The sequence below is a fragment of the Drosophila subpulchrella genome, chromosome 2R (genome assembly GCF_014743375.2).
Source record: "Drosophila subpulchrella strain 33 F10 #4 breed RU33 chromosome 2R, RU_Dsub_v1.1 Primary Assembly, whole genome shotgun sequence".
NCBI lineage: Eukaryota > Metazoa > Arthropoda > Insecta > Diptera > Drosophilidae > Drosophila > Drosophila subpulchrella.
This window is the reverse complement of record NC_050611.1, coordinates 5855971-5879479: the sequence shown is the minus strand read 5'-3', so window position 1 is coordinate 5879479 and position 23509 is coordinate 5855971. Positions and strand designations below refer to the sequence as shown.

The 23509-nt window shown below is 41.2% G+C and overlaps 4 protein-coding genes across 4 annotated transcripts; 2 read left to right on the top strand and 2 right to left on the bottom strand.

The window, feature by feature from the left end:
* The first annotated feature begins 2 nt into the window (after positions 1–2).
* LOC119549320 lies at positions 3–4523 on the top strand. The gene is made up of 3 exons (XM_037857296.1): positions 3–139; positions 3147–4229; positions 4288–4523. The coding sequence occupies exons 1-3, from the start codon at positions 137–139 to the stop codon at positions 4402–4404; spliced, it is 1203 nt and encodes a 400-aa protein (XP_037713224.1). The 5' UTR covers positions 3–136; the 3' UTR covers positions 4405–4523.
* Positions 338–2200, bottom strand: LOC119549321 (cyclin-dependent kinase 5 homolog). The gene is made up of 4 exons (XM_037857297.1): positions 1924–2200; positions 1677–1864; positions 1113–1477; positions 338–1049 (listed from the first exon to the last, which is right to left on the bottom strand). The coding sequence occupies exons 1-4, from the start codon at positions 2089–2091 to the stop codon at positions 886–888; spliced, it is 885 nt and encodes a 294-aa protein (XP_037713225.1). The 5' UTR covers positions 2092–2200; the 3' UTR covers positions 338–885.
* Positions 4524–4627: 104 nt separating the features above from the next.
* On the top strand, positions 4628–6940 carry LOC119549318 (beta-glucuronidase-like). Its single transcript, XM_037857293.1, has 5 exons — positions 4628–6058; positions 6116–6386; positions 6438–6576; positions 6628–6787; positions 6849–6940. Exons 1-5 carry the CDS (start codon positions 4632–4634, stop codon positions 6901–6903), a joined length of 2052 nt encoding a protein of 683 aa, XP_037713221.1. The 5' UTR covers positions 4628–4631; the 3' UTR covers positions 6904–6940.
* On the bottom strand, positions 6904–7716 carry LOC119549322 (zinc finger HIT domain-containing protein 3). Its single transcript, XM_037857298.1, has 3 exons — positions 7437–7716; positions 7219–7379; positions 6904–7166 (listed from the first exon to the last, which is right to left on the bottom strand). The coding sequence occupies exons 1-3, from the start codon at positions 7502–7504 to the stop codon at positions 6964–6966; spliced, it is 432 nt and encodes a 143-aa protein (XP_037713226.1). The 5' UTR covers positions 7505–7716; the 3' UTR covers positions 6904–6963.
* Between the last annotated feature and the right edge of the window lie 15793 nt (positions 7717–23509).

The window sequence follows — 23509 nt, the reverse complement described above, 5'->3', positions numbered from 1 at the left end:
TAGCACAATAAAACTAAAACATCTCTCTCAATCAAGTGACATTCTGATTCTCGTTCTCAAATCGCATATGCGCAGGTCTACTTTAACCCCTATCGTGTGACGCTGGTCCGAACAGACCTCTCCAAAGAGTATTATAATGGTAAGTGTCCATTTATTGTACATTTAAAACTCTAATGCTAAAAATTGCTTTTAAACGTCAAAATTAAAATTAGAAATTGGTATTTAAAGCACTTGCTTCCAATGGTACACACTTGAACGAACTCCTCTTTATTGCTCTACAAAACTAGGATACATCTGAAATTCTGGTTCCTAGTTTCCATCGGATAAAGCCGGTTTCTTTGGAATTTAAATATTAATTTAATCAGAAAAACCCTTAAACGTCATGTCTTTAAAATGTATTTTTGAAACCAGAAATCTTAGTTCCTTAGAATTCAGAATAAAAGAGTGGGATTTAAATTAATTATATCCGATGACACATGTTTTTGGTGCACACTCATACGAACAGTAGACATCGCGTAAGGTAAACTTTGACAATTTTAAACATTTGTTAGATCCTAACAAATTAGTTAACAAACATAATTTTAAAATCAAAGGATTTGAAATGAGATCTTTTTAAAATCAACCAGTGTTAAAACGTTAACGATTAATTTGGCAGCTAAAATGTCACATTGGTAAGGATTGTCATTAATCAAACTTCGCTATGATTTCTTGCTTAGTAAGCGAGACAAAAGAAAACAAATAGTAATAAAGAACAGTTTATCTTAGTCTATAATCGACATCTACTGCATATGGGGACACTGCACACATTCATAGGTTTCGGCTTAGGTCTAATCAAAGTACGTGGAAACAGTCGCAATACAATAGGAAACACTATTCCCATCCGTTTCAGTGGCCCGAAGAACTGCTGTCCGTGAAGTAGGGATGCTGCATGGCGGCCTCCGCGCTAATACGCTGATTTGGCCGGCAGACGAGCAGTTTTTGCAGCAGGTCGCGACCCTTGGAGTTCAGCCTAGGCACCAGTTGACTCCACGAGGTGATGGCCGGAAAGGCTGTCGAGTTAAAGAGTTTGGAAAATCAGATTCTAAACAAGAAGTTAACGCCGGACTCCTTACATGGAAGCGCCACGTAGTCAGAGAGGTGCGATACCCCCGGCCAGGAGTCCTCGTTGGGGGTGCCCAGCACTCGGAAGATCTTCATCAGCTGGTCCAGCACGTCGGAGCCGGGAAACAGCGGTCGTCCAGCGTCCGCCAGCTCGGCCAAAATGCATCCAGCCGACCACATGTCTATGCTGGTTGTGTAAAGCTTGGCTCCAAACAGGACATCAGGTGGTCGGTACCACAGGGTCACCACCTCTGCGGAGTAGCACTTTACGGGAATGCCGAAGGCCCTAGCCAGGCCAAAGTCAGCCAGCTTCAGTTCGCCATTCTTGTTGATCAGCAGGTTCTGCGGCTTCAGATCGCGATGCAGGACGTTGTGGCTAGAATATTAACATTAAGTTATTGAATTAGTTGAGAATTCTTAACTTGGGGTATTGAAGAAATAATGGGAACAAATATTTTTATGGCAATCCAATATGGTATAGTATAAGTACCCCTTTCCAACTATTACTCTGTACTTAAGAATAGAATGTCGATATCGGTCGACTCCAATCATTTGATGGGAAAACTCAGCTATACCTGTGGCAGAAGGCCAGTCCGCGGAGTAGTTGAAGCATGAAGCTCCTGCAGACGGCCATGTCGATCTCCCCGTTCAGGCTATCGAAGTATTTCTTAAGGTCCTGGTCACAATGCTCGAAGACCAGGGTGAGTTTTTTGTCCGAGTGAAGGACGTCTATCAGCCGCACTATGTTCTTGTGCTTCAGCTCCTGCGGGTTGAGAGGTTTGTGTAGAATCAAATTAGGTCCTGGTCCGGCCCCGGACTCACCTTCAGCAGGCAGATCTCACGGAGGGCGGAGCTGGGCACGCCCTCGTCGTCCTCGTCCAGTCTCACCCGCTTCAGGGCCACTATCTCCATGGTGTCACGGTTGCGACCCTTGAACACCGTGCCGTAAGTGCCCTCCCCGATCTTCTCCATCTTGTCGTACTTCTGCATCCTGTTTCTTGGGGGGTGTTCCTCTTTTTTGGTTGCTTAAGAAGAACTCCAAGGATTATTATTTTTGCAGTTTGTTTTGCTGCCAGCAGTGTGACCGCGGAAATATCGATCAAATATACCGTACGGCCCTAGGAAATATACTTTTTAAATACCATTTACATTTTTCTAAATATACCAAAGATGAAAACAACAGATTTCTGTTAACGATTTCCCTCCAATTTTTGCGAACTGTTAATTTTGTATGAAAAATTTATTGAGCATGTTTGCCTTGTTAAAATATTACCTAATACACCAAACATCTTTAGAAAAATAACAATTTATGTATATGCCAGCGATTCGTGAGCCTGACGGCTAACAGTACGCTTCCAATATCTAACAGTGCTGCAAACTCTCGGCTGTTTCAAAAAATACCGAAATATTCCAATTTAAGTAAGGAAAAAGGATTGCAAAGAACACAATTCTTTTTTTATATAATGTCATTCTTAAAAAAAATATACTTAATTTAATCTTGTATGCTAAAAAAATAAGCTTATAAACAAAACTGGTTACAAGGAAAATCTTAGAAATGGATATATGAAGGTCTCCCTTTTTTTAAATAATATTTTACAGAATTATGTATTATATAATATACAAATATTTTCTATAATATATCATTTTCTTTTTGGCTTAATTCAGTTTTGTGTACAGGAATTACAATATTATAGCTTTTAGCAGAAATAACTCTGATTTTATTTTCAGTTTCTTTAAAAATTGTAATATTCATAACTTTTAAAATAACTTTTTATTTTTTGCACATAATCTTTTAGCCAAAAAACAAAAAAAAGCGATGTTATTCAGGAGAAAAATCTTATAAGCTTTATGTTTATATAATATGTTGAAAAACAATCACTGTCAGAGTTAACTGAACATTTGTGATTTTTAGATACTAATCAGCCATATTTACAGGAATTAAAATAAAAAGCTCGTTAAAACTTTCTAAAGAACTTTTTCAGGTAGTTTAAATATTTCAAGTCATTCAAATGTAAAGCAATCTTGTTTTATAAATCTATTTACAGAACGCCGAGTCTGATTTATTAAGCCTGCCAGATGATGCCCTAATTCTAATTCTGTGTTATCTGGAATTGCCAATACAGCTAAGGTTGACACAAGTGCATCCTCGGTTCTTGGAAGTAATGCCCCATGTCTGGCGGTCTTGCAATAAATCTTTAAATCTTTCCCTGATCGAATTGCACCTGAGCGACAAGGATCTTCGTTTCTTCCTGGAAAGCACTCAACGATCTCTCAATGCTTTACGATTGAGGATGGAAAAACAATCAAACTTTGATATATTTACTGATTATGTCTTTCCAAATCTTAAAGATTTTCGCTTCTCAACGCATTCGTTTTCGTTAAGCGATTCGGACCTACCCAAAATGATAAATAGTTTACCTAATTTGACGACATTTAGTCCCCATGGAAAGTTCACTGGCAAGCACTTGGTGGATTTCCAGTTCCTGGAGAACCTTACGCTATCCTATTGCAGCAAAATGAAGGTCGTCCATTTGATTGACATCCTGAGAGCCAGAAGCTTAAAAATTTTGAAACTGGCCATTTTCGATATAAATGACACCCAGAGCATAGAGTTGCCTTGGGAAGGGATCAAAAACCTAGAGCTGCTGCAGGGCTACAGCTGGGAATTGGAGCGATGGTTTTTCACAAAGTTGGAGCACCTCAAGCACTTGAAACAGATTATTCTATGTGATCATGATGACGAAGGTTTCCTTGAAAAAGTCCTGATGTCTGCAAAGCGAAGTAGTATCAAAATGCTCGAGATAAACGCCGGAATGCCCTTATTCTATGTAATTAAAAAGTTAAATGTCCCGTGTAAGATCATGAAAGTGGCAGGCTATCATCTTTACTTATATGATGGATGCTTTGAAAATATAACCGAATTGTATTTAAAAAATTGTCATTTTCCTAAGGAGGCAATCCTAGAAATTATAATGCAACAAATGAAGGCATGTGAGATACTGGGACTGGAGTGCTGCCAATTTGGGTTTAAGCATTTCACATTTGTGGCACTGGAGATCGGCTTCGGCCGTTGCTCAAAACTCAATGTGTATTTAAGTGAAAACATATACCAAAGTAATAATTTCATGGTAAGTGTACGAACTATTACTTATTTTTACATTCGGAAGCTAATATTCTGGCTTACAGGACAACGATATGGAGATGAAATGGATTGTGGAAGGCGAACACAAGTTTTTCCAACTGCACATGGATCACCCAAAAATCACCTCCTATTCCCATCCACTTTCAATATATTTCGACTGAGATTGCAGTTTCAAATTTGTAGCATGTATTCAAGATCTCAAGTGATAATATTCATTAAAGACATTTCTGTGGTCAGCATTTGAGTTGAATAAATCTAAGCTTGGCGACATTCCTGATTAGATAACCTATAATTAAATCAGTTCGGCTTGGAATAGGTGTGAAATTGGAAGAAGCGAGACCAGAAGACTTCTCCTTCTCCGAAAGCTTCCTAGTTGCAATTTGTCAATATGCAAGTGGTAACGTGGCTGTGCAGCGGAATGCTCCTGCTTGTCCAGGGTTCACCCTTGGAGATTGATTTCAACAAGCCCCCTCCTACGAGCGGCTTGCTTTTTCCCCAAGACTCGGAGACCAGGGAAGTGCGATCGCTAGACGGAATCTGGCATATGGTTAAGGGTTCTTCTTCTGGCCTAATCAACAAGGACAACCAGGAGAATTTGTTCGAGAAGGGTCTCAGCCAGTCGGGTCGCCATTTGATTCCCATGGCGGTGCCCGCATCCTATAATGACATCACGGTCAGTCGATCACTGCGTGACCATGTGGGTCCAGTTTGGTACGAGAGAAGCTTCTTTGTGCCCTCCTCCTGGGATCGAAGGCTTCGAACGTGGCTCCGATTCGGAAGTGTCCACTACCGCGCCGAGGTGTGGATCAATGGGCAGCACGTCGTCCGTCACAGCTCCGGGGGATTGCCCTTTGAGGCGGAGGTGGGTGGCGTTGTGAACTTCGGGGCCGAAAACAGACTGACTGTTATGTGCGACAACAGACTGGATAACTTAACTATTCCCCAAGGAGAGCTCCATGAAGATGGTGATGACACATCCAAGAGAACCCGGCAAGAATATGGTTTTGACTTTTTCAACTACGCTGGGATCCACAGGAGTGTTTTGCTGTACTCCACGCCCCTGGTCTTTATCAGCGATGTCTCCGTGTCCACAGAATACACCTCGAGGAAAGTGGGCATCGTCAAGTATCGGCTGTGGATAGCTGGAAAGACCACAACTAAGTGGCGGAGAAACTACTACTTCCGTGTCCAGTTGCGTGATCAACAGGATGAAGTGGTGGCCCAGCAGGTTAGCAGGCATCCCTTTAAGGGTAGACTGCGCGTTCATCATGCCCGAGCCTGGTGGCCCTATCTCATGGATCATGAGCCAGGCTATCTTTACCGACTCAAAGTGGAGCTCTTCGAAGGCGATTCGGAGATTGAAGAGACATCAGATGATGACCGGCTGGATGTCTACCGGATGTCGGTGGGAATTCGCAGCCTTAAATGGGACAACAACAGCCTGCTCCTAAATGGCAAATCCCTGTATCTGCGAGGATTTGGCCGCCACGAGGATTCGGAGATCCGCGGCAGGGGTCACGACAATCCTCTGATGCTGCGGGACTTCAACTTGCTCCGATGGATAGGAGCGAATGCCTATCGCACGTCCCATTATCCCTATTCCGAGGAGTCCATGCAGTTTGCCGACGAGCAGGGCATAATGGTTATAGATGAGTGCTCGGCGGTGGACTTAGAGGGCTTTCACCCAGGCCTGCTGCAGAACCACATGTCGGCAATGGAGCAGCTGATCCACAGGGACAGGAACCATCCAAGTGTCATCGCCTGGTCGCTGGCCAATGAGCCCAGCTGTACGTTACAGTCCGCAGAATACTTTAAGTGGGTTTGTAAGAGGATTTCAGGGTTATTTATTTAATACCATTCGTTATCCTCCAGATCCTTGGTCAATTACACTCGGAATTTGGACCATGGTCGTCCTTTAACGGCTGCCCTTGCAACGCCAACTGATGAAGCGAGTAAATGCGAGCTCGCTGGATTGGTGGACATTTTGGGCTTCAATCGGTATAATGGTTGGTACTCAACTTCTGGCAGGCTAGACAGAATCACAGGTCCCGTAGAGACTGAGGCCACAATGTGGCATAATCTGACCAACAAGCTGGTGATTATGATGGAGTACGGCGCGGATTCCATCGAGTCGTACCGATCGGTATGGGTTATATCCTTGGTATACCCTTCGTTTCAAGGTTTTTCTTTCTAGTTGCCTTCGCTTATGGGTTCCCCTGACTTCCAGCGGCAACTATATTCCCAGCACTTTCAGGCATTCGACAAGTTGCGGGAGAATTCTTGGTTCATCGGGGAGTTTGTGTGGAACTTTGCCGACTTCCAAACGGCCCAGTGTGAGTGGAGCTACTCCTTCGTTTGATTGGAATTTACATTTGTTGTCCTAGCTTATACGAGGATTGGTGGCAATAGGAAGGGCATCTTCACCAGGGACCGGCAGCCCAAGGAAATGGCCTATGTGCTGAGGCGACGCTATTTTGGCCTGGCCCACAAACTGAACCAGGCCAAGATGCCGACGGATCTGGAGGAATATGTAGTGGGCGAAAGGTGGGTTGTGTGTACTTATTAACATTGCTTGTAGATTCTGTACTGTTTCCTCCGTCTTAAGCAATCCTTCCAAGCAAGCCGATCACGAGTCTGGAGAGGATATTGATATGTATTAGTTACAAAATACATGGTGGAATTTATTGAGACTCTGAAGTGGGAACTTTTGGGGGATTAGCCTAGGAGCATAGCTCCAACTCAGCCTTTTCTGCATCCGTCATGGGTTCCACGACCTGCAGACAGGCATTGGCGAACTCCACGAAGAGCGGCTCCTGCATGGCGGCCATCATGGCCGACTGGGCATTCATGGCCACATCGATCTGCTGGAGCAGCGAGCGCAGGTGGGGATTGTGGAGCAAGTTGCGCAGCTCCTGGCAGTGTTCTGCGGGGGAATACGATGAGCAATTGCTGCTTTAGGTAGTCAGTGAACCCACCTAATTGCTGGAGCTTCTCTGCGGGAACGGTGTCATCTGTGCTGAAGGGCACATGGAGCGTGGGCTCCTCCTGGAATGCATTTTCCGCCATTTTCCCCACCAAATCCTTTGTCGCACATTGGGGGGAATCTCTATGTTCCTTGTAACAAGCCACAGAACAGCTGAAATTGTGGTTTTTCTTTTATACCAACTTGAGTTTACAACTTGGAGATACTTACTAGGGCGCCTCGCACTTGCTGCACTTGTATTTTCTCGTGTTTTCCTCGCAATTTACGCAGGTTTCCATATTTCAACAAACAAAACTAGCGTGCAAAATAAAAAACAGCTGGGCGAGTTTCACAGATACCAGCTTTTGTCCTTCAACAGAGTCCCAGGCCGCTGCGACTTGGCTGTAACGGCGTTCTGTTGTTGGCGGTAGAGAATGAAAAAATTAATGGCAAATCTCAAGCAGAAAAGCAAAAAAATGCGTATTAAATCGCGTGGCTGCATGGCAAATTGTTTAGAAATATAATCAGCAGAATTTAGGAAACGAGTGTGTTGTAAATTAAATACAAATATTTTAACATTGACAGTTGGACTTTTAGTTTTTAAATGTCCGACCTGGAACTGCCAGCTTTTAAAATCGAAATCTGGTTTTTGTTTTGGCGCCACTACTTTGTATTTAAGTTTTTAATGTCATTATCAAGTTATAAGGAAATCTCTTTGAAATTTCCAATGTTTAAAATGTTTATTTATTTTAATAAATGCAATTACAGGAAATTTTAGTGAGAAATATAAATTATTTTCTTTTTAAATAAATGTTCTGCAGGCTTTAGAAGATTATAACACTGTTTAGTGTTTGGATGTTATATTATTATTGATATTAAGTTTATCTTGAAATAATGTTTTAATTGAAAATCTAATCGATCAAAAAAGAAAAAAATAGAAAAAAATATGTTTTTTTGGGTATGTACAATGTATACATTGCCTTACTTTTTGTAATACTATAACTAGTATGATTATTTCAAAAAAATGGAATAAGGGTGTAGTCAGGTACTTTTCGCCATTTGCAAATTATTTTTTTTACAGAAAAGTTTTTATTTCACGTTCAAGATTTTTTACAGGTTCATTGTACTTGAAAAAAAGTTTAAAACTTTTTTTATTTTGAATGCCGGTTGACTTTCGGAGGTTGATTCAAAATGACACTGGGTGCAACGATTTAACACAAGTTAAATTTCCATCATACAAAAATATTCATAAATGAACAAATAGCGCCGGTTTCTATTTTTAGTAAATTTTTCCCCACTTTTTAACAGTAATTGTTATATTACATTGTTACTACCTGACTACTCCCTTAAGAACCAAAGTAAAAACTTTCGTGACGACAAATTGCGTATGATCTAATTATTTCCATAGAATACTAATAAAATCTAAGATAAAATAATTTTTTTCTTTTATTTAAAACAATTTATAAATAATTTGATGTTTTGACAGTAGCTTTAGTTTTACGATAAATTCAAAAGGTAATCGAAAGGTTTTTAATAACTAAACCCAAGATTGTTGTAGAAGATCTCCGCGTATATGTATTAAAATATAAAAGTGCACGACTAGAGGTGTGTTTGGTCAGATTAAGGGAGACATATAGACCTGTTCTGCCCTTTTCCGGTTACAGCCCTATTTGATTGTATGTATCCTGTGTATCCGGTCTTGTTTGCCTTAGCCAGTCTCATTTATGGGCCATCCCGGGCACGTCATCTTCCGTGCGGCCTCTGAGCAAACAAACGAGGTCCGCTTATCACGGTAGCCTCCCTACTTTCCGACCCACCTGGAACCCCCCCCCCCCCCCACGATTTCCAACCCCCCAGCAATGCGCAGTCTGAAGCCACCTGGCGAATTAACCAAGAATTCGACAAGCGAGAGGGAAGCAATCAAATGACGGTCGGCGTGTCCACAAATTGTAAACATATCCTGCACACGGAATGGAACGGAATCGGAGTCGGCATCGGAATGGACCTTCCCGACAAGGAGTCGTCCAGATCCGCTCCAGCTCCAAAGACAAGTATAGTTGGCGAGGGGCAAAAAAACCTAAAGAAAGAAAGGAAGGCCAAAATGGCTGAACGACGTTAAGAATACCTTTAAATTCGGTAAGAGTCCAATACAACCCTCAACTTATAAATATTAATACTGACTTTAAAATAATTATACAATCCCTAAAAACTATTATTACAACGGTACTCAGTGGAAAGTAAATATGTCTTATCTTAAAAAACAAAATTAAGAAATCTGAATTCGTTATACGATTCAGACTGTTAGGAACTAACTAGGATAATTCGTAGTCACGATATACTAATTACCATTTGGGTGGAACTAGTTGTATTGAGCGTTTAATATGGCATCTATCGATATTGTACAAAAATGTAGTCGTACACAGAGAAAAATATCCAAGAACATTGTTCTTGAATTGAGGACATTCGTTCTCAAAAACCGTGTAAGTACATTTTAATATCAAGGTTCTCAATACTAGAACGAAATGGTGAAAAGAGAAAAGTTAAATTGAGTTTATTTAACAACTTTTTGATAAGTAGATATACAATGTAAACACCGTCAATTCAACTTGATTCGAGCAAAATGAAAACATTTTCAACTTCAAAAATGTCGTTATATTTTTTAGAACATTTTCAACCCAGATGAGAAAGTCAGAATTTTCTCTGTGTATACTTGTTTTTATACAAAATTAAAAAAAGTTTTTAAAGAAATGATTGTTAGCTATTTAATTTCAACTGGAATTTAAAAGGTTTTACGGAATTTTATAGAAACAGATATCATTGACAGCAATGACCAAGTTAAACTTCCATTTGACTGTAAATAATATATCCAACCTTATCGGGATCCCTTATAAGCTATGGGTTCTGTTCTATACGTGGTCGGTGCTATAATAACCGCTGGTAACCAGGGTATGGCAAACAGCGAAAAACTTTTGGTGGCAATAAATGACTTCAATGACTGACTGACTGACCGGAAGGGGTGGTCTAGGTGCCTGACTATATGCGGGGAGGTCTGAATCTTTTTCTCTATATTTTTTCTGTTTGCCATATTTTTTGGGGACTTGTACTCGGACTGGTTGTTGTTATTTTCAATGGTTTTTGCTTTGTTTTGGGCGCTACCAATTGGATTGCACAGAGAAAAAAGAAGGGTAAGGGAAAGGATGCCGGGGAGTAAAGGAAGGTTGGGATTGGGGGTATGGAATCGGACCGGGTAACATGATGTGGCGCCTCTGCCGCTTCCGCTGTTCGTGCGGCACAAGCGCGATAATTGCCAGCGTTATCCGCTCGGCCTGCCAGTCAAATAGGCGCAGCAGCAGCAGAGGCAGAGGCTCTGGCAGAAGGGGGCTCAAGGGGGCAGGAAGACCCTTCGTGTGACTCGCCTACTTTTGATTTACAACATTCGTGCAACATCAGCAGCGGTGTATCGCCAAAAGGAAAAGGGGCAACGGCGACCAATGCAAACAGCAAGAAGAAAGGCGAGACACACGCCACCAAACGGGGCAGATGGGCCGGGGCCCTTTTCCGAGGGCAGGTGTCGTTCGTTAGGAGTTTTCAGCGTTTTTCATTCCCAGCTTTTCCCTACCAGTTACCAGTTACCAGTAGCCAGTTACCAACTACCAACCCGCCAGCGAAAAAGCCAAAAGCGATATTAATAGATAGCGGCACTTTTCCCTTCGTTTTTATCGCCCGAAAAGCCAAATGGGGAAAACTCGGGAAGGTGGAAGAGAGGGGCAAGATGGTCCCGGAATTGGGCAGATTGACAGATCATGCAATCATAGTGGCACAGCGTTTATAGTGCATATAATGAATATTAAATTACATGCAACACATCTGGCTTTGGCAGTCGAACTTCCTTACCGCGAATTTGTTTATACAAAAAGTTCTAGTTTTTTTTGGCGAATTTTGCTATACAATTTTAGTTCAGAGATAAGCCATGTCTATAAAGGCCAGCACTATTAGTTCCTATGCTAGTCGTAGTTTTCTAAATAATTCTAGCATTAAACTTAAAAAAACACCCAGCTAAAACAAACAATAGGAAGTAAATCCTTATCCAATAAATTAATTTCTTTTAAAATATTTGTATATAAAGTTTTTACAAAAATAATTAAGGTTTTGGTCAACTGGAATATTTTTTATTACATCTTTCAATGTTAAAATTAAACTTAGACTTAACAAAAAGTCATTTACAACATTTCTCATGATGTTTATAGGATTGTAAAAGTCTAAGAAAAACATAACTTGTTACCAAGCAAAAATGAAAAATTTACTTTTTGAAATATCATATACTTCAACTTATTTAAATGTTCATATATATAATAATTACTAAAATATTTTTTATTTGTAACTCAAAGACCTATTAGTAAATTACGATTTAGCGGTGATAAACTGTAGTGTTTTTGGTAAAGGCAGGCATGCAAAAGCGACATCTGTCGGCCGATTCGATTGGAATTCCCCGGAGCTATTGAATAGTGGACTAGTGGGTCATCAAAAGGATTTGAAAATAATTCGAAATTCCAAACGGATCCCGGGAGACATTAACTATCAGCAGGAGACTCCGACTGGGATTCGGGGGGATGGGGCAAATAGCACTATATGAATCCAATGGCTTGTAATTTATAACGCAATCACGTGCCACATTCGACGCCGTCGAGCAAAGGCGCCAAAAATATGAATATATATATGAGTCGAGAGCGACTAAATAATTTGGAAATGATTTACAATATGGCCGGGACGAGGACGACCGGAGGCCCGGCGATTCCGGAGGTTCATAAATCTAACTGCATGACGAAAAGATGCAGTCCACTAGAGTGGAGTTTCGCCGGAGTTCTTCTTGGGGCGCCCGGCGGAATGAAATGTGCTGAAATTACAGGCTGCAGCCGGGAATGATGCATGACTGGCAGGCGAAAAGTCAGGAGCGGGGAACCCCACTCCGAACCCCGAAAATTGTCATATAAAAATGCGACCCCGTGGCGCTAATTCGGTTATGTATTGTCAGTGGGCCTAATCTAGCGGGAAATGGCCTTTGGGGAATACCCCCCTCCCCCCCAGGCGATGCTGAGGCGATAATTGCAATGGCAGTCATTTCAATTCGCCCGTTCCACCATCCGAGGTCCTCGATTCGCTCCCCGCTTTTGGCCACTTTGATGGATGACAGCGCCTGCAGTCCGTTGCTGTTGTCAAACATTTCGCGCCTTGGCCATTTGTCTTTCCGCCGCTGCGGCTCTGGCTGCTCCTCCCGATCCTCCCGCTCCTCCAGGCCCTTCTCCTCCAGCTTTTGTTGCAAATATCGCTTCTCATCCCATGGGGTAGCTTAACTTTTCATTGAAGTTTGAGTTGATATACTCGATTGCCTAAATCGTATCTAGTAAATACTAATATAATGGGACTCATTATTATATCATTTATATTTACCTGGACTAATGCCCTATTTTGGTATAGTTACAATGTAAATACAACTTTTTATTTTAAAATCAGATGTAATAAGACTTTATAAGCCAAACAACAAATTCCAAAAGTAAATTTTATCGTGTTTTAATTATTTATTAATTTTTCAAATTAATTACTTCGGTATGGATTTGATATTCTAATCAGATAAAAAGCGTTAAATTAATGTCTAGGACTTAAGTTTTAATTTACAAGTAACACCTACGCATACAGAAATTTTGACGTTCTAATCAGGATTCAGAATGTTCTTAAAAATAGAACGAAAATTTTGAAGACGAAAATTTTTTCATTGTGCTTAAATTAAGCTGATTGCCGATACTTACATTGTATATCCCAACAACTAAACTATTAGTCCATTAAAAAGTGTATACTTATTATAAAGATGTTAAATAAACTCAATTTAAGTTTTCCTTTCTCACCATTTCGTTCTAATATTGAGATAATTGACACAAAATGGTACTTACAAGGTTTTTAAGAACGAATGTTCTGAAATCAAGAATAAGGTACTTGAATATTTCTCTCTATGAAACATTAATATAAATTAAAGTACACGTAAATATTTAACTTTACATTTTGATACATGTTCTATGCTTAAAACCTACTTTAAGTTTAACATGCGGATAAGAAGACAGTGTTTTACCAATAAAAGTTTTTTGGTTCAAGAAATATAATAACCTACATATTTATACTAAGGCGACTTTAAAGCAATCTTATTCTTTTTTATCAAGAGGATTTATTTCTTGGGCTCTCCAAATATTTATCCGTGAGTTACACCGATACATTAGCTGTTAGGGCAACTAATCGCTGGCTTGGGTCGTGGGTACTTGAAACATTCCCCAACTTTGTATAAGGATTTTAGCTACTTTTTTTTGCTGCTGCCGCGCTGCGCCTTAATTAAAAAGCTGCAGGCCGCTTTAGAAGAAGTTGCAGTGCTGAAAAGCAAGCGTCCAGGGGAGCGGGGCCGCCGAGGTATTTATGACTTGGCACGCAACGGACGGAGCATGATTTACGGTTTCCACGGCTTCGGTTTATTGAGAGGCGCCACGGGCAGCGGCCCAGGATGCAGTGGAAGCCAATGGATTCCACTCGAAACAAAGGCAGCGCCAAGAATTGGCCGCAATGGCCCATCAATCATTGGTAGCTGTCCATACCTTGCCGTAATCCTTTTCGCCACTGGATTAGGGGGATGGTGGGTATCTGCGTCTAAATCCCGGCCATCCCATGGATACCCATCCCAATTCGGGGTGGCAGGAAGCAGGAAGCAGGACTCGATTGGCTCGAATGGCTTTATGGCCGCATTATGCTTAATAAAGCAGTCGATGCCACTGGGTCTTTATTTTTATTTCTATCGGGGATCTGGGATCGGGCAGCGAGTTTTATCTGCGAGTCATAATGGGAGATGGCGACGCTTTTACATCGTGATTTATGTGATTACTTCAATGCGGCGGCGTTGCGCCAAAAGTCGAAAAATGTATAAAAGCGATTTGGAGATTCGGGAAGCGATTCGCAACCCCCATTGACTGCAAACATTTTGTGGTCGAGGCGTGTCAGCTTGGCAGTATAAATATGCATAAATATGCTGCAGTCTAAATTGCAATTAACACTTGCCCCGAAACGTAGGCAACACTCTTCGCCAGCTCTTTTGACCACTAATGAGCCCGACCGTCCAGTTTGATATTCAATTTATTTATTTTCTGCCCTTTTAAATGGCCCAACTGCCGCGTTATTAACTCGCCTCTTGCCTTTTTTCATGCCGCAATGGCACAAAATAATTTTCCCAATTGGGCATAAGTCCTGCGGTTGCACAGACCGCCCCCGACTGCCACGCCCCCCGCTCCTGTCTGTGCACAAATTGAAACACTCGCAGATCCTGCTCTTCTGCGCCGGCCTTTATGCAACCCGGAGTCCACGAGAGTCGTCCACTCATTCATGAATGCATTTACATGGCCCGGCTTCAACTTGCCTCGCAGGCACTCGAAAAAAAGGGCTTTTCTTGAATTTATCAAAATTTAATAAAGAAACTAGACTCCTAATTTAAAAGAAGTTAATATAAAAATGTATGTAATTGATTTTGATCAAGGACTGACGTTTTTTAAACATTATCATTTTATTTAGAAGCGATTTTTGTAATTTTTTTTTAAACGTCTTAAATAACAATCTTTTTTCTTTTGCTCACCAAGTAAATATGACATACATAATATATAAAGATAAAACTATATTTCGTTGCGTCAATAAGTGCAAAAAAGCAGTTAAATAAAATATACAAAAGTCTTTGTTAATAAAATCAGATTTTTCCGAATTTATTTTTAGATTTCTTTAAGTACTGACAATATTATTTTATAATCTAATACAATATTGGTTATCTTTGCCAATGAATTTGTTTACACAAACTTTGTAAGCTGGGCTGAAATATTAATCCTAATGAGACACATTGTTGTTTTTTTTTTAGGGATTTACCTATTTTTTTTTAAGTAAGACTTCTTTAAATTAAAATACCAGTATGCAAGTAAAACTCTTAATTTGCACACATTTTTTTAAAGTGCCTTAGGGGTAGGGGAATTCAAAGGGGTGGCAATTTAACAGCATTTACAGTAACACGTGTAATTATTTCATGAGATTTATCTGCAGCAGCCGCTCGCCTTCGCTGCACTTTGGTAAATGCGACAAAAATTCCAATTGCAAGGCGCAAACAAACGGGGCGTGGCAGGGGGGCAGAGATTGGGGATGCCACAAGTGACCGCAGCATAAACCAGACCATCTTACGAGGTGCCCGAAAAGCGGAAAGGGGGGGGGGCAGGATGCCGTGATAAGCTGCCATGTGGCAGGCGCAACCTGTGCTCATCTGTCACTTCCGGCCACGCCCCCCGCCCCCCGGCGCCCACTCGAGCATCAACTTACAAGGCACACGCAGCGCCATCTGTTGTGGTTTATTTGCGTTAAAATGATTGGATGCACGTCATATCTACGGGCCCCCAGTTACCAGTATCCCCGATCCAGTATCCAGCACACAGCACACAGCTCCAGTTTCATCTGCAGTCCCTGCAACCCTGGCCAGCTCGTAATTCTTTTACGAAGCCTGCGATAGGCGCAGTTTTAATATCCTGCAAGGTGTTCGGAATCAGGGTATATTTGATATAGTGTCTAAGAATTGGTTTATCAGGATATATATATTAATAAATATTACAATCCAGTCTCTTAATCACTGTTCTTTGTACTTAAAAATTTGATTATTTTCCAAACTCAATTATAACGTTCATTTAGGTGTGCTAAATATAGCTTCAAACATTTGCTTATAAGACCAATTTTACACATTTTAAAAATATATTTTCTTGGATTTTGATATGCAAATAAGAAATTGATAAGTAAAATTTTGGGACTTATAATCCTAGAAGAATTTCAAGTGCCTATTTTAACAATCGTTTTGATTGCTCAAATACCGATTTAGTATTTGTAAAGACCGGTTCGGTATAAACTGATATGGGCATTATAATTTAACTGTTTGTTAAACTTGTTGTTAGCTCAACTTAAACAAAAACACCTTTTACATAATGAAATATAGTAAACTATCTGTATTACAGAATTTATCATGGGAAAATAATAAATGTAGAGTGTTTTTAAAAACATTTAACATTCTTTTAACAGCGGGCTTTGGAGTCGGGACTAAGAGTAAATATTATTGATAAGAAAAGTCTCAGGGTACTGGGTATCCTTTAGTCGATGGTCTCGAAATCAGCGTTCTTGCGGCTGTTGTAACTGCAACTTTTGTTGGTGCTGCCACTGCGTGTGCCGTGATGTCGCGATGTCGCGATGTCCCGGCAGGCCTTTCCCAGGTACTTTATGGCCTTGTCGCGGTTGAGCTGAGCTCCGCGCGTGCCTCCTCTGCATATTTAATATGCAAAGCCACGCGGAGAGCGACTGAGCCGCAGATGGATGCACTGCCACATGGCGGAAGATGCAGCAGGAGCCCCGGCCACCCGAACTGAAGCTGAAATCGAGCCCTGGGAGGCCCGGAGGAGGAGCATTCGATGGCAGGAAATGCGATACGATGCAGTGTGGTGGCCAGTCTGTTATCAGTTTTCAGTATTTTTTGTAGCCTGACCTGGGGGAAAATATCGCAGTTGATAAAAGCTGCCCTGGGTTTTTGCTACTTCTTGCAGGGAATTTTCGAAAAAATGTTTTTAAGGAGACTTTCTTGCTTGTTTAATAATATTTTTTTACTCGATATTACATTGAACGGAGAATATTTAAGTTTTAATTCCTTGAAATATATCTGTCAAATGTCTTAAGCTTTGTTTCAATTTATCACTGTTAAATGTAAGGTTTATTCATAAATACAGATATGACACATAAAATCTTTAAATTTGAACCTGTGTTACCTAGGAAATCATGCTTCTTCACAGGATAATATAATAACTAAGAGCTCAATCCCTAACTCGTTCTCATCATCCTCATAAAGTAGAAAAATCTACCATTGCATCTGGCATTGCGATAAGAAGTGTTTGGGACATAAATAAAGATGGTTCTAAACTTGAAGTTTTATTTCCGAAGTCAAAAGACTCTCCCCATCTAATCTCTGTTGGACAGGTGGCGTTAAAGTAATTCCTCCCTGGAAAGTCCCCACACTCCCTGTGGCCATCAGGCCAAGTTCCCGGGCCACATGCGTTCTCATGCAAAATCTCAAAGCCGGGCCAACAAGTTTGGGGCATCTGTGAGTGTCACCTGGCTGCCTTGCTACCTGCGCCTGCCCATCTCCCTGCGCCGACCATGCCGAGCAGCATGTCACCAAAAAGGCAGGAGATACTATCGCCCATGCCAACCGCACCGCAACGAGAAATACCCGGGAGGATTTTCAATTTTACTGCATCATAAATTAAATTACCTCTTTCGATGCGATGTGCGATGGGCAGGAGACAGAGGGAGGGCAGAGCTGGGCCCATATTTCGCCAGGACAGGAGCAACCTGGCTCCATTTTATTACCGCAAAAGAAACGCAACAAGGAGATGGGTGGCGGTGCGACCTTTGACTTTGCCAAAATGCCAAAGGTATGCGCAAAAATGCACAAAACATTCAAACCGTCGGGGTGGGGGTTAAGGGCGCTTAGGGGGTACAAGGGGGTCCAAAAAGAGCCAAGGAGTGGGGCCCGACCAATTCCCAAACTGCAGCAAAAATGTACAACAGCAGTCGCAGTCGCAGCCGCAGACAACGATGAGGCCAAACGACGATTGCGACTGCAACATTACGTATACGCAGTGGTGCACCGCTGGAAAAAAGACAGCGGCCACCCAACCAGCCAAGCTCTGCCCATGGATCCTAATGAAATCAGTAATAGTAATGTAGCAGTGGCCAAAAAGAATCCGAGGGATGGAAAGGCACTGGCACTGCCCGGCCAGTTCATCCACTCCAGCCTCCTCCATCCTCAAAACGCGAATAAAAAAGTAACATCACGTACTGCCCCCGGCTGGCAGTTTGTTTTTCGAGTGCGTCCTTTTGAAATCTTGCACACAGGAGTCCATTAAATTTTCCAGCTTTGATTTGGCGAGCGGAAAACTGGCCACCAACAAACACAAAAAAAGAAACGAAACACTCGCGGCTAATTTATGTAATTTGGCTAAGAGGCAAACACACCACGACTGTCGAATTGGCGCGCATCCATAACGACCCTGAAAAAGGGGGCTAAAAGCTGGTATCCGAATGCTGATGAACCCGGCAAGACGACAGCACATCGACTGGCCATAATTAAAATTACCCCGTTTACCTGTCACGTTTCCGGGGGACCAGGTGGATCCCAGGATCCCAGGATCCCTGGATCCCACTCTCCGATGGCCTCGCTTTTGGCCTCTTTGTTGACGTATTTTTTGGTTTATTGCCTTGCATTGCGGATGTGTGCGACGGCTGCCAAATTGTAATGTACGGTGCGTCCAGGGAAATGGCCAAGCTCTCTGCGATCATAACGTGGCTCTAATGGTCCTCAGTTCTGGCCCAGTCTGTTTTGGCCTGGTCAATGGAGGTTACTTTATCTTTTCCGGCCTCAGACTCGCTCTTTTATTTTATTGCTGTCCGTTTTGTTGTTTCGGCCTTTTGTTTGATGAAATATGATTGTGTTTGTCACTGGAAAAGTGGCCAAAAGGGGCTGCACATTTTCCTGGTACTGGGTCTCAGGTGAAGTGCATGCTTCGGCACTTTTAATTGCCACAGAAAAACTGAGCTCTCGTTAGACGTATTTCATTTGGAAAATATTTTAATTAGAAATGGTTTTAATGCCCGCCCAGACCATAAATCCAAATAGTTACCCAATAAAATCATATTTAGCCAAAGGGAGAATTTTTTAAATGCCCGTATGCAGGCTGTGTGTGTGTGAGAGGTCACCGTGTGGATGGGGTTATCCTTGTGGGTTACCGAGTTAAAGTGTCGTGCAAGTATTTCCCTAGCCTTGGCCATGTTATGCTGTTCCTCCAGCTCTGTGGGCCAAATCACATGCTGCTTACTTATTGCCGGGATTAGGAGAAGATACCTTTCAGCAGAAGCCCCCACTTTCTCCGCACCCCCTTTACTGTTATCCTACACTACAAAAATACGATCAGAATTTGCAAAGTTTCAAGATAGCGTTTTAAAATATTATAATATATAATATCATAATAGAGTTTTTGATTTATAGGCAATGAAAATTGGGAACCCAGTTTAAGTAATTTGTTATTAATTGTCTTTTAAATTAGTTTCTAGGAACTGAAACCTTAGGAATATCGGTAAACAATTTTAAAAAATGCAACATGTATTCTAAACACTTAAGCTATAGAAGCTTACAAAAGCTATTCTCACTCAAACTTTCTTGAATTTTTCTAGATATGTTTCTTTTTTTGTATTATTACAAATCTAAAACGGCCTGTTCCTTTTTGTTTTACCATTGTCTATAATTCCAGAAAAAAGCGTTCTCAAAACCGGTCTCTTGATATTAAAACTGAGCTCATTGATTTCATTCTAAATTTTTAAAAACGTAATTGTAAGATTACCTTAGCTACTAAAAGAAAATCTAGTCGACTTTTATAAGATCGCTTCATCTCGAAAAGCGTACTCAACAGAACTTTCAATCCAATTTCAAGAATATTTGTTCTCAAAAAAGTGAGATAAAAATACATCTGAAATTAAGAACATTAGAACTTGGCCCTTGTCGCTTTAATTTATTTTCTGTGTGAGCTGTATTTTCTATGAACTGTTCTCAGTATTTTTTTTTTTTTAACGTTCTCTTGATTTAGTACCCATTTTTGTCTCAGTGCAGGTGCGAGTGGTTTTTGCCGGGCTTCGGCGGACATAACTCAAACCGAAATCGCCTGCCATGGCCTGCACGTGCAGCAGTTGCCGCCTGAGCCTGAGCCTGCCCTGCCAGCAGTTCCCCAGCTGCGGTTGCAGAGGCTGCCCCGCCCCTTTTGCCCCAGCCCCTCATTCCCCTCCCCCCCCCCCTCCACAACGTTGGTGGTGTTGCAGCCAGCTACTCGTATTTGCAACAGAATGGAATGGAATATGGGTCAAAGTGCAGTTGAATGTCCTGAAACATCCGCAATGCTGTAGTTTGACTTTTTCCACACACACACGATGGTTCGCTTTTGGTTCAGTGTTGGTTTGCATGGGAATTGCATTCAGGAATATTTTACGTTTTACGTTACTCTCTGCATGTGTGTGTGTGTGTGTGTGTGCGGCAGGACTTTTACGTTACTTATTCGCAGTTGGTTTTTTTATAGGCGCATACACATGCCTGGGATTTTGCGATTTGGGGCTTGCAAAAGTTGTGTAGCCTGTCAGGCATCGAGTCTGAGCCGATCTGTCTGGATCGGTCGATGGTTTATGCATTCTCGCCTCAACCCCATCGCCTTCCCCATTCCCAAAACCGAAAATCCAATCCCCCTGCCCCACTATATTGTGTGCCAGCCAAGTCAGTCCTTTTCTGGCCTTCAATTAGCGTTCGAGCTTTAAGGACAAACAATTTGCGGAACTAGAAATTGCCGGGACATGTGCAACACATTTTTAGATTATTTTACGTTACCCAGTACTGTAAAAGAATAAAAGGTATATTGGATTTGACTTGATTGATTGTAAATATAATTTTCATGGCTCTTAGTAAATTTATATCACCAATTTCTTTCTTACTATGTATTTTATAGATCGTAAAGGGCTTTAAAAAATTATTAATAAATTTCTTGATTTTTATAGGGGTTACTTAGTTAAAATCTTAGATAAGGGGTTCACTTTGCCTTTGCCGTTTGTTTTTATATCATACCACTATTTCTTTTAAGCCGTATAAGGTTAAAGAGTAAATAAGAATATCTATTAATGCATTTACGTTTCTGGTAGGATTTATTCAATTTATCCCTATTTTGTAGCCACTTAAATTCAAGTACTCAATATAAATAAAATTTGTCAATGTATTGCAACTGGAATGGGTATCTTGCGGTCAACTAATTCCTTTCAATGTTGCTTTTCCCAGTTGAACCCATTACTTTCGACTTGTGGACAATCAAAAGGTCCTGCCTGCACTTGGCCTTTGATCAAAATTCAAACTACAAATTAGCCAGGACGCGACTAGGACCGCTGCCAGTCTGGGGCTTTTCCTTGGCCACTGGCTGTTTTCCCCCGCTCCAGTCTAATTTCAAAGTTTCACGGGTAATTTTAAAGATTTGTGTGCCGCAATCCATTAGCCAGGACGATGAAAGCAAGAGCAACTACTTGACATGCCGTTGGCCGCAATGAAATGCGCAATAAATAAGACGCTAAATGAATACCAGGGCATGTTGGCCCCAGATCGGCCGAACAAACAAGCGCATAAATTTGGCAACTCCTCCTCCTTTGAGCCGTGTGTCGCCTGTAATTTTGCTCTTTATGGTGCTGGTTTGTCATTGAAAGGATGGATATCCCGGAAGGGATATCTCCGGCTTTGATCACACATGCACGGGTTGATTGACCGGAAGGGCTTGGAGTGCTCTGGGATGCTCCACCTTCGATGCCCAGGAGTGAATCACGACTTCGGGTGGCCAAACACTCCAGATCGGAAGTTCTGCAATCGCCTCTTCAGGCCAAAGTTTGGAAAGGTAAAGGAGAGTTGGCAAAAATGCGTAGCTCAGCAGTTTTTCTTCTACACAGAAATAAACTCCCCAGTGCCTTGTTTGTTAAATAAAATGATTAATTTGTCATTTTGAAAGTCATAAAATATCGTAGGTATTTTTTTTAAGTAGGCTTAATAAATACAGGAACTCTTCAGAAAAAATGTTTATAAATCTCCTAGGTCCTTTTTTTTTGTAAACCAAAACTTGTATAGATTTCTTGAATATTAAAGTAAGTTTAAAATACATATTTTAAATAGACTGCATAAAAACTTCTCAAAGATATTTAAATTTATAGATACACAAGATAGAGAAAGATGTTTAACTCTTTAGATATTTTTGGGAAAACAGTGCAGTACTCGCTTTTTACGACTTTTTTTTAAATAATAACTACATAAAGTAAATATTAACTATTAAAGTATAATATTGATAAAAAAATTAATTTACATAATATGGATTTATGTGATAATGCCCAGTGAAATAACGCCCAGTGAAATAACGCCCAGTGATGTAACGACCAGTGAAATAATGCCTCGTACAATAACTCAAATTTTGTTAAATTTGGTATTTGCTAAAAAGTAAATATAACACATTTTAAAATTATATAAATTATTATTATTATTATTCTTTAAGTGTTTCGATGCGCATTATTGCTATCATGTCATACAACATCGGATAAAAGAATTACTTCAGTAAATATGGTTCGACTCCAAACTGTGGTCTATTGCCCAAAACATCGAAGTCATCTGTTGTTGCGAACCCTTTTTTCCCGTGCACCTCTTCTTTGTGGCTCTCTTCCCTAATGAACGTGTGGCATTTGTCACCCGAGGAATGCGGACGCCACCGTGGGTGGATGCTACTGTGGGCATTAGTGTCGGCCAGTTGGGTCTTGGCCATATGCAGCAGATTAAAAGTCGATTTGACAAGCTGTTGACTGGCCGGAGGCAGGAGCCAAAGGATAAGCGAGTAAGTGGAAGACAAGTGGCATGCGTGTCCAGTGACCATGCCCCTGTGACCCTTGCCCCTTGCCCCTTAGCCATTTCGACCGCCTTCTCTCTCTCTCTAAAGATTTATGTGGACAAGGACCACTGGCTGGCAGGCAATTAAAAAGCAGTTAATAAAAAGCGCCAACTCAGCCTCAAAAATCTTTGCAAAGTTTTTGCTGCGCCAAAAATTACGCATACGCCGCATGTGACAACTGTCAACAATATAATTCTTCAAGCCAGCCATAAAAAATGATGCAGGTAAGGTGGCAAAGAGAGGGGAAAAGGGGGGAGGGGTGGACAAGGGCAAGCCTAAAGCAGCTTAAGGCAGTTACTTTTTGCACCTTTTAGACGGCTTATGCGAACGGGAGGGAAGCCAAGTCAGTGCCAAAGCCGGGGCTCACTTGCCTGTCGTCTTCGCTGCCAGCAACAGAGGCGGCGGGAGGGGGGTCAGGGCATGAGGGAACCAGAACAGAAAGATGGTCCCGGGATCTGAAACTTAAAATACCCTTGCAGAGTGATATATTATCATAGTGATCATATATATGAGGTTGGAACGCCTAGGATAGTTCAGAAAAAAAGCGTTTAAGGGAAAGATTTTTTTATAAAAAATGTTTTTGATGCTTGATAGACACAAATAATATTCATATTAACTAGGATTAACATTAAATATATAGTTTATATCATCTAATATATATCTCTTTATTTTTGGTATACTTGAGATCAATAAACAGAACCGAAAAATGTTTTT

Bases quoted from the DNA above. Each gene is read 5' to 3' on its own strand.
- LOC119549318 (XM_037857293.1), top strand. From the start codon at position 4,632: ATGCAAGTGGTAACGTGGCTGTGCAGCGGAATGCTCCTGCTTGTCCAG. The intron at 6,059-6,115 runs GTGGGTTTGTAA...GTTATCCTCCAG, and splicing joins CAGTCCGCAGAATACTTTAA to ATCCTTGGTCAATTACACTC. The intron at 6,387-6,437 runs GTATGGGTTATA...TTTTCTTTCTAG, and splicing joins CCATCGAGTCGTACCGATCG to TTGCCTTCGCTTATGGGTTC.
- LOC119549320 (XM_037857296.1), top strand. The intron at 4,230-4,287 runs GTAAGTGTACGA...TCTGGCTTACAG, and splicing joins ACCAAAGTAATAATTTCATG to GACAACGATATGGAGATGAA.
- LOC119549321 (XM_037857297.1), bottom strand. From the start codon at position 2,091: ATGCAGAAGTACGACAAGATGGAGAAGATCGGGGAGGGCACTTACGGC. The intron at 1,478-1,676 runs GTATAGCTGAGT...TTAATATTCTAG, and splicing joins GGACTGGCCTTCTGCCACAG to CCACAACGTCCTGCATCGCG. The intron at 1,050-1,112 runs GTAAGGAGTCCG...TTAACTCGACAG, and splicing joins TGACTACGTGGCGCTTCCAT to CCTTTCCGGCCATCACCTCG.
- LOC119549322 (XM_037857298.1), bottom strand. From the start codon at position 7,504: ATGGAAACCTGCGTAAATTGCGAGGAAAACACGAGAAAATACAAGTGC. The intron at 7,380-7,436 runs GTAAGTATCTCC...CCACAATTTCAG, and splicing joins AGCAAGTGCGAGGCGCCCTA to CTGTTCTGTGGCTTGTTACA. The intron at 7,167-7,218 runs GTGGGTTCACTG...ATTCCCCCGCAG, and splicing joins AGAGAAGCTCCAGCAATTAG to AACACTGCCAGGAGCTGCGC.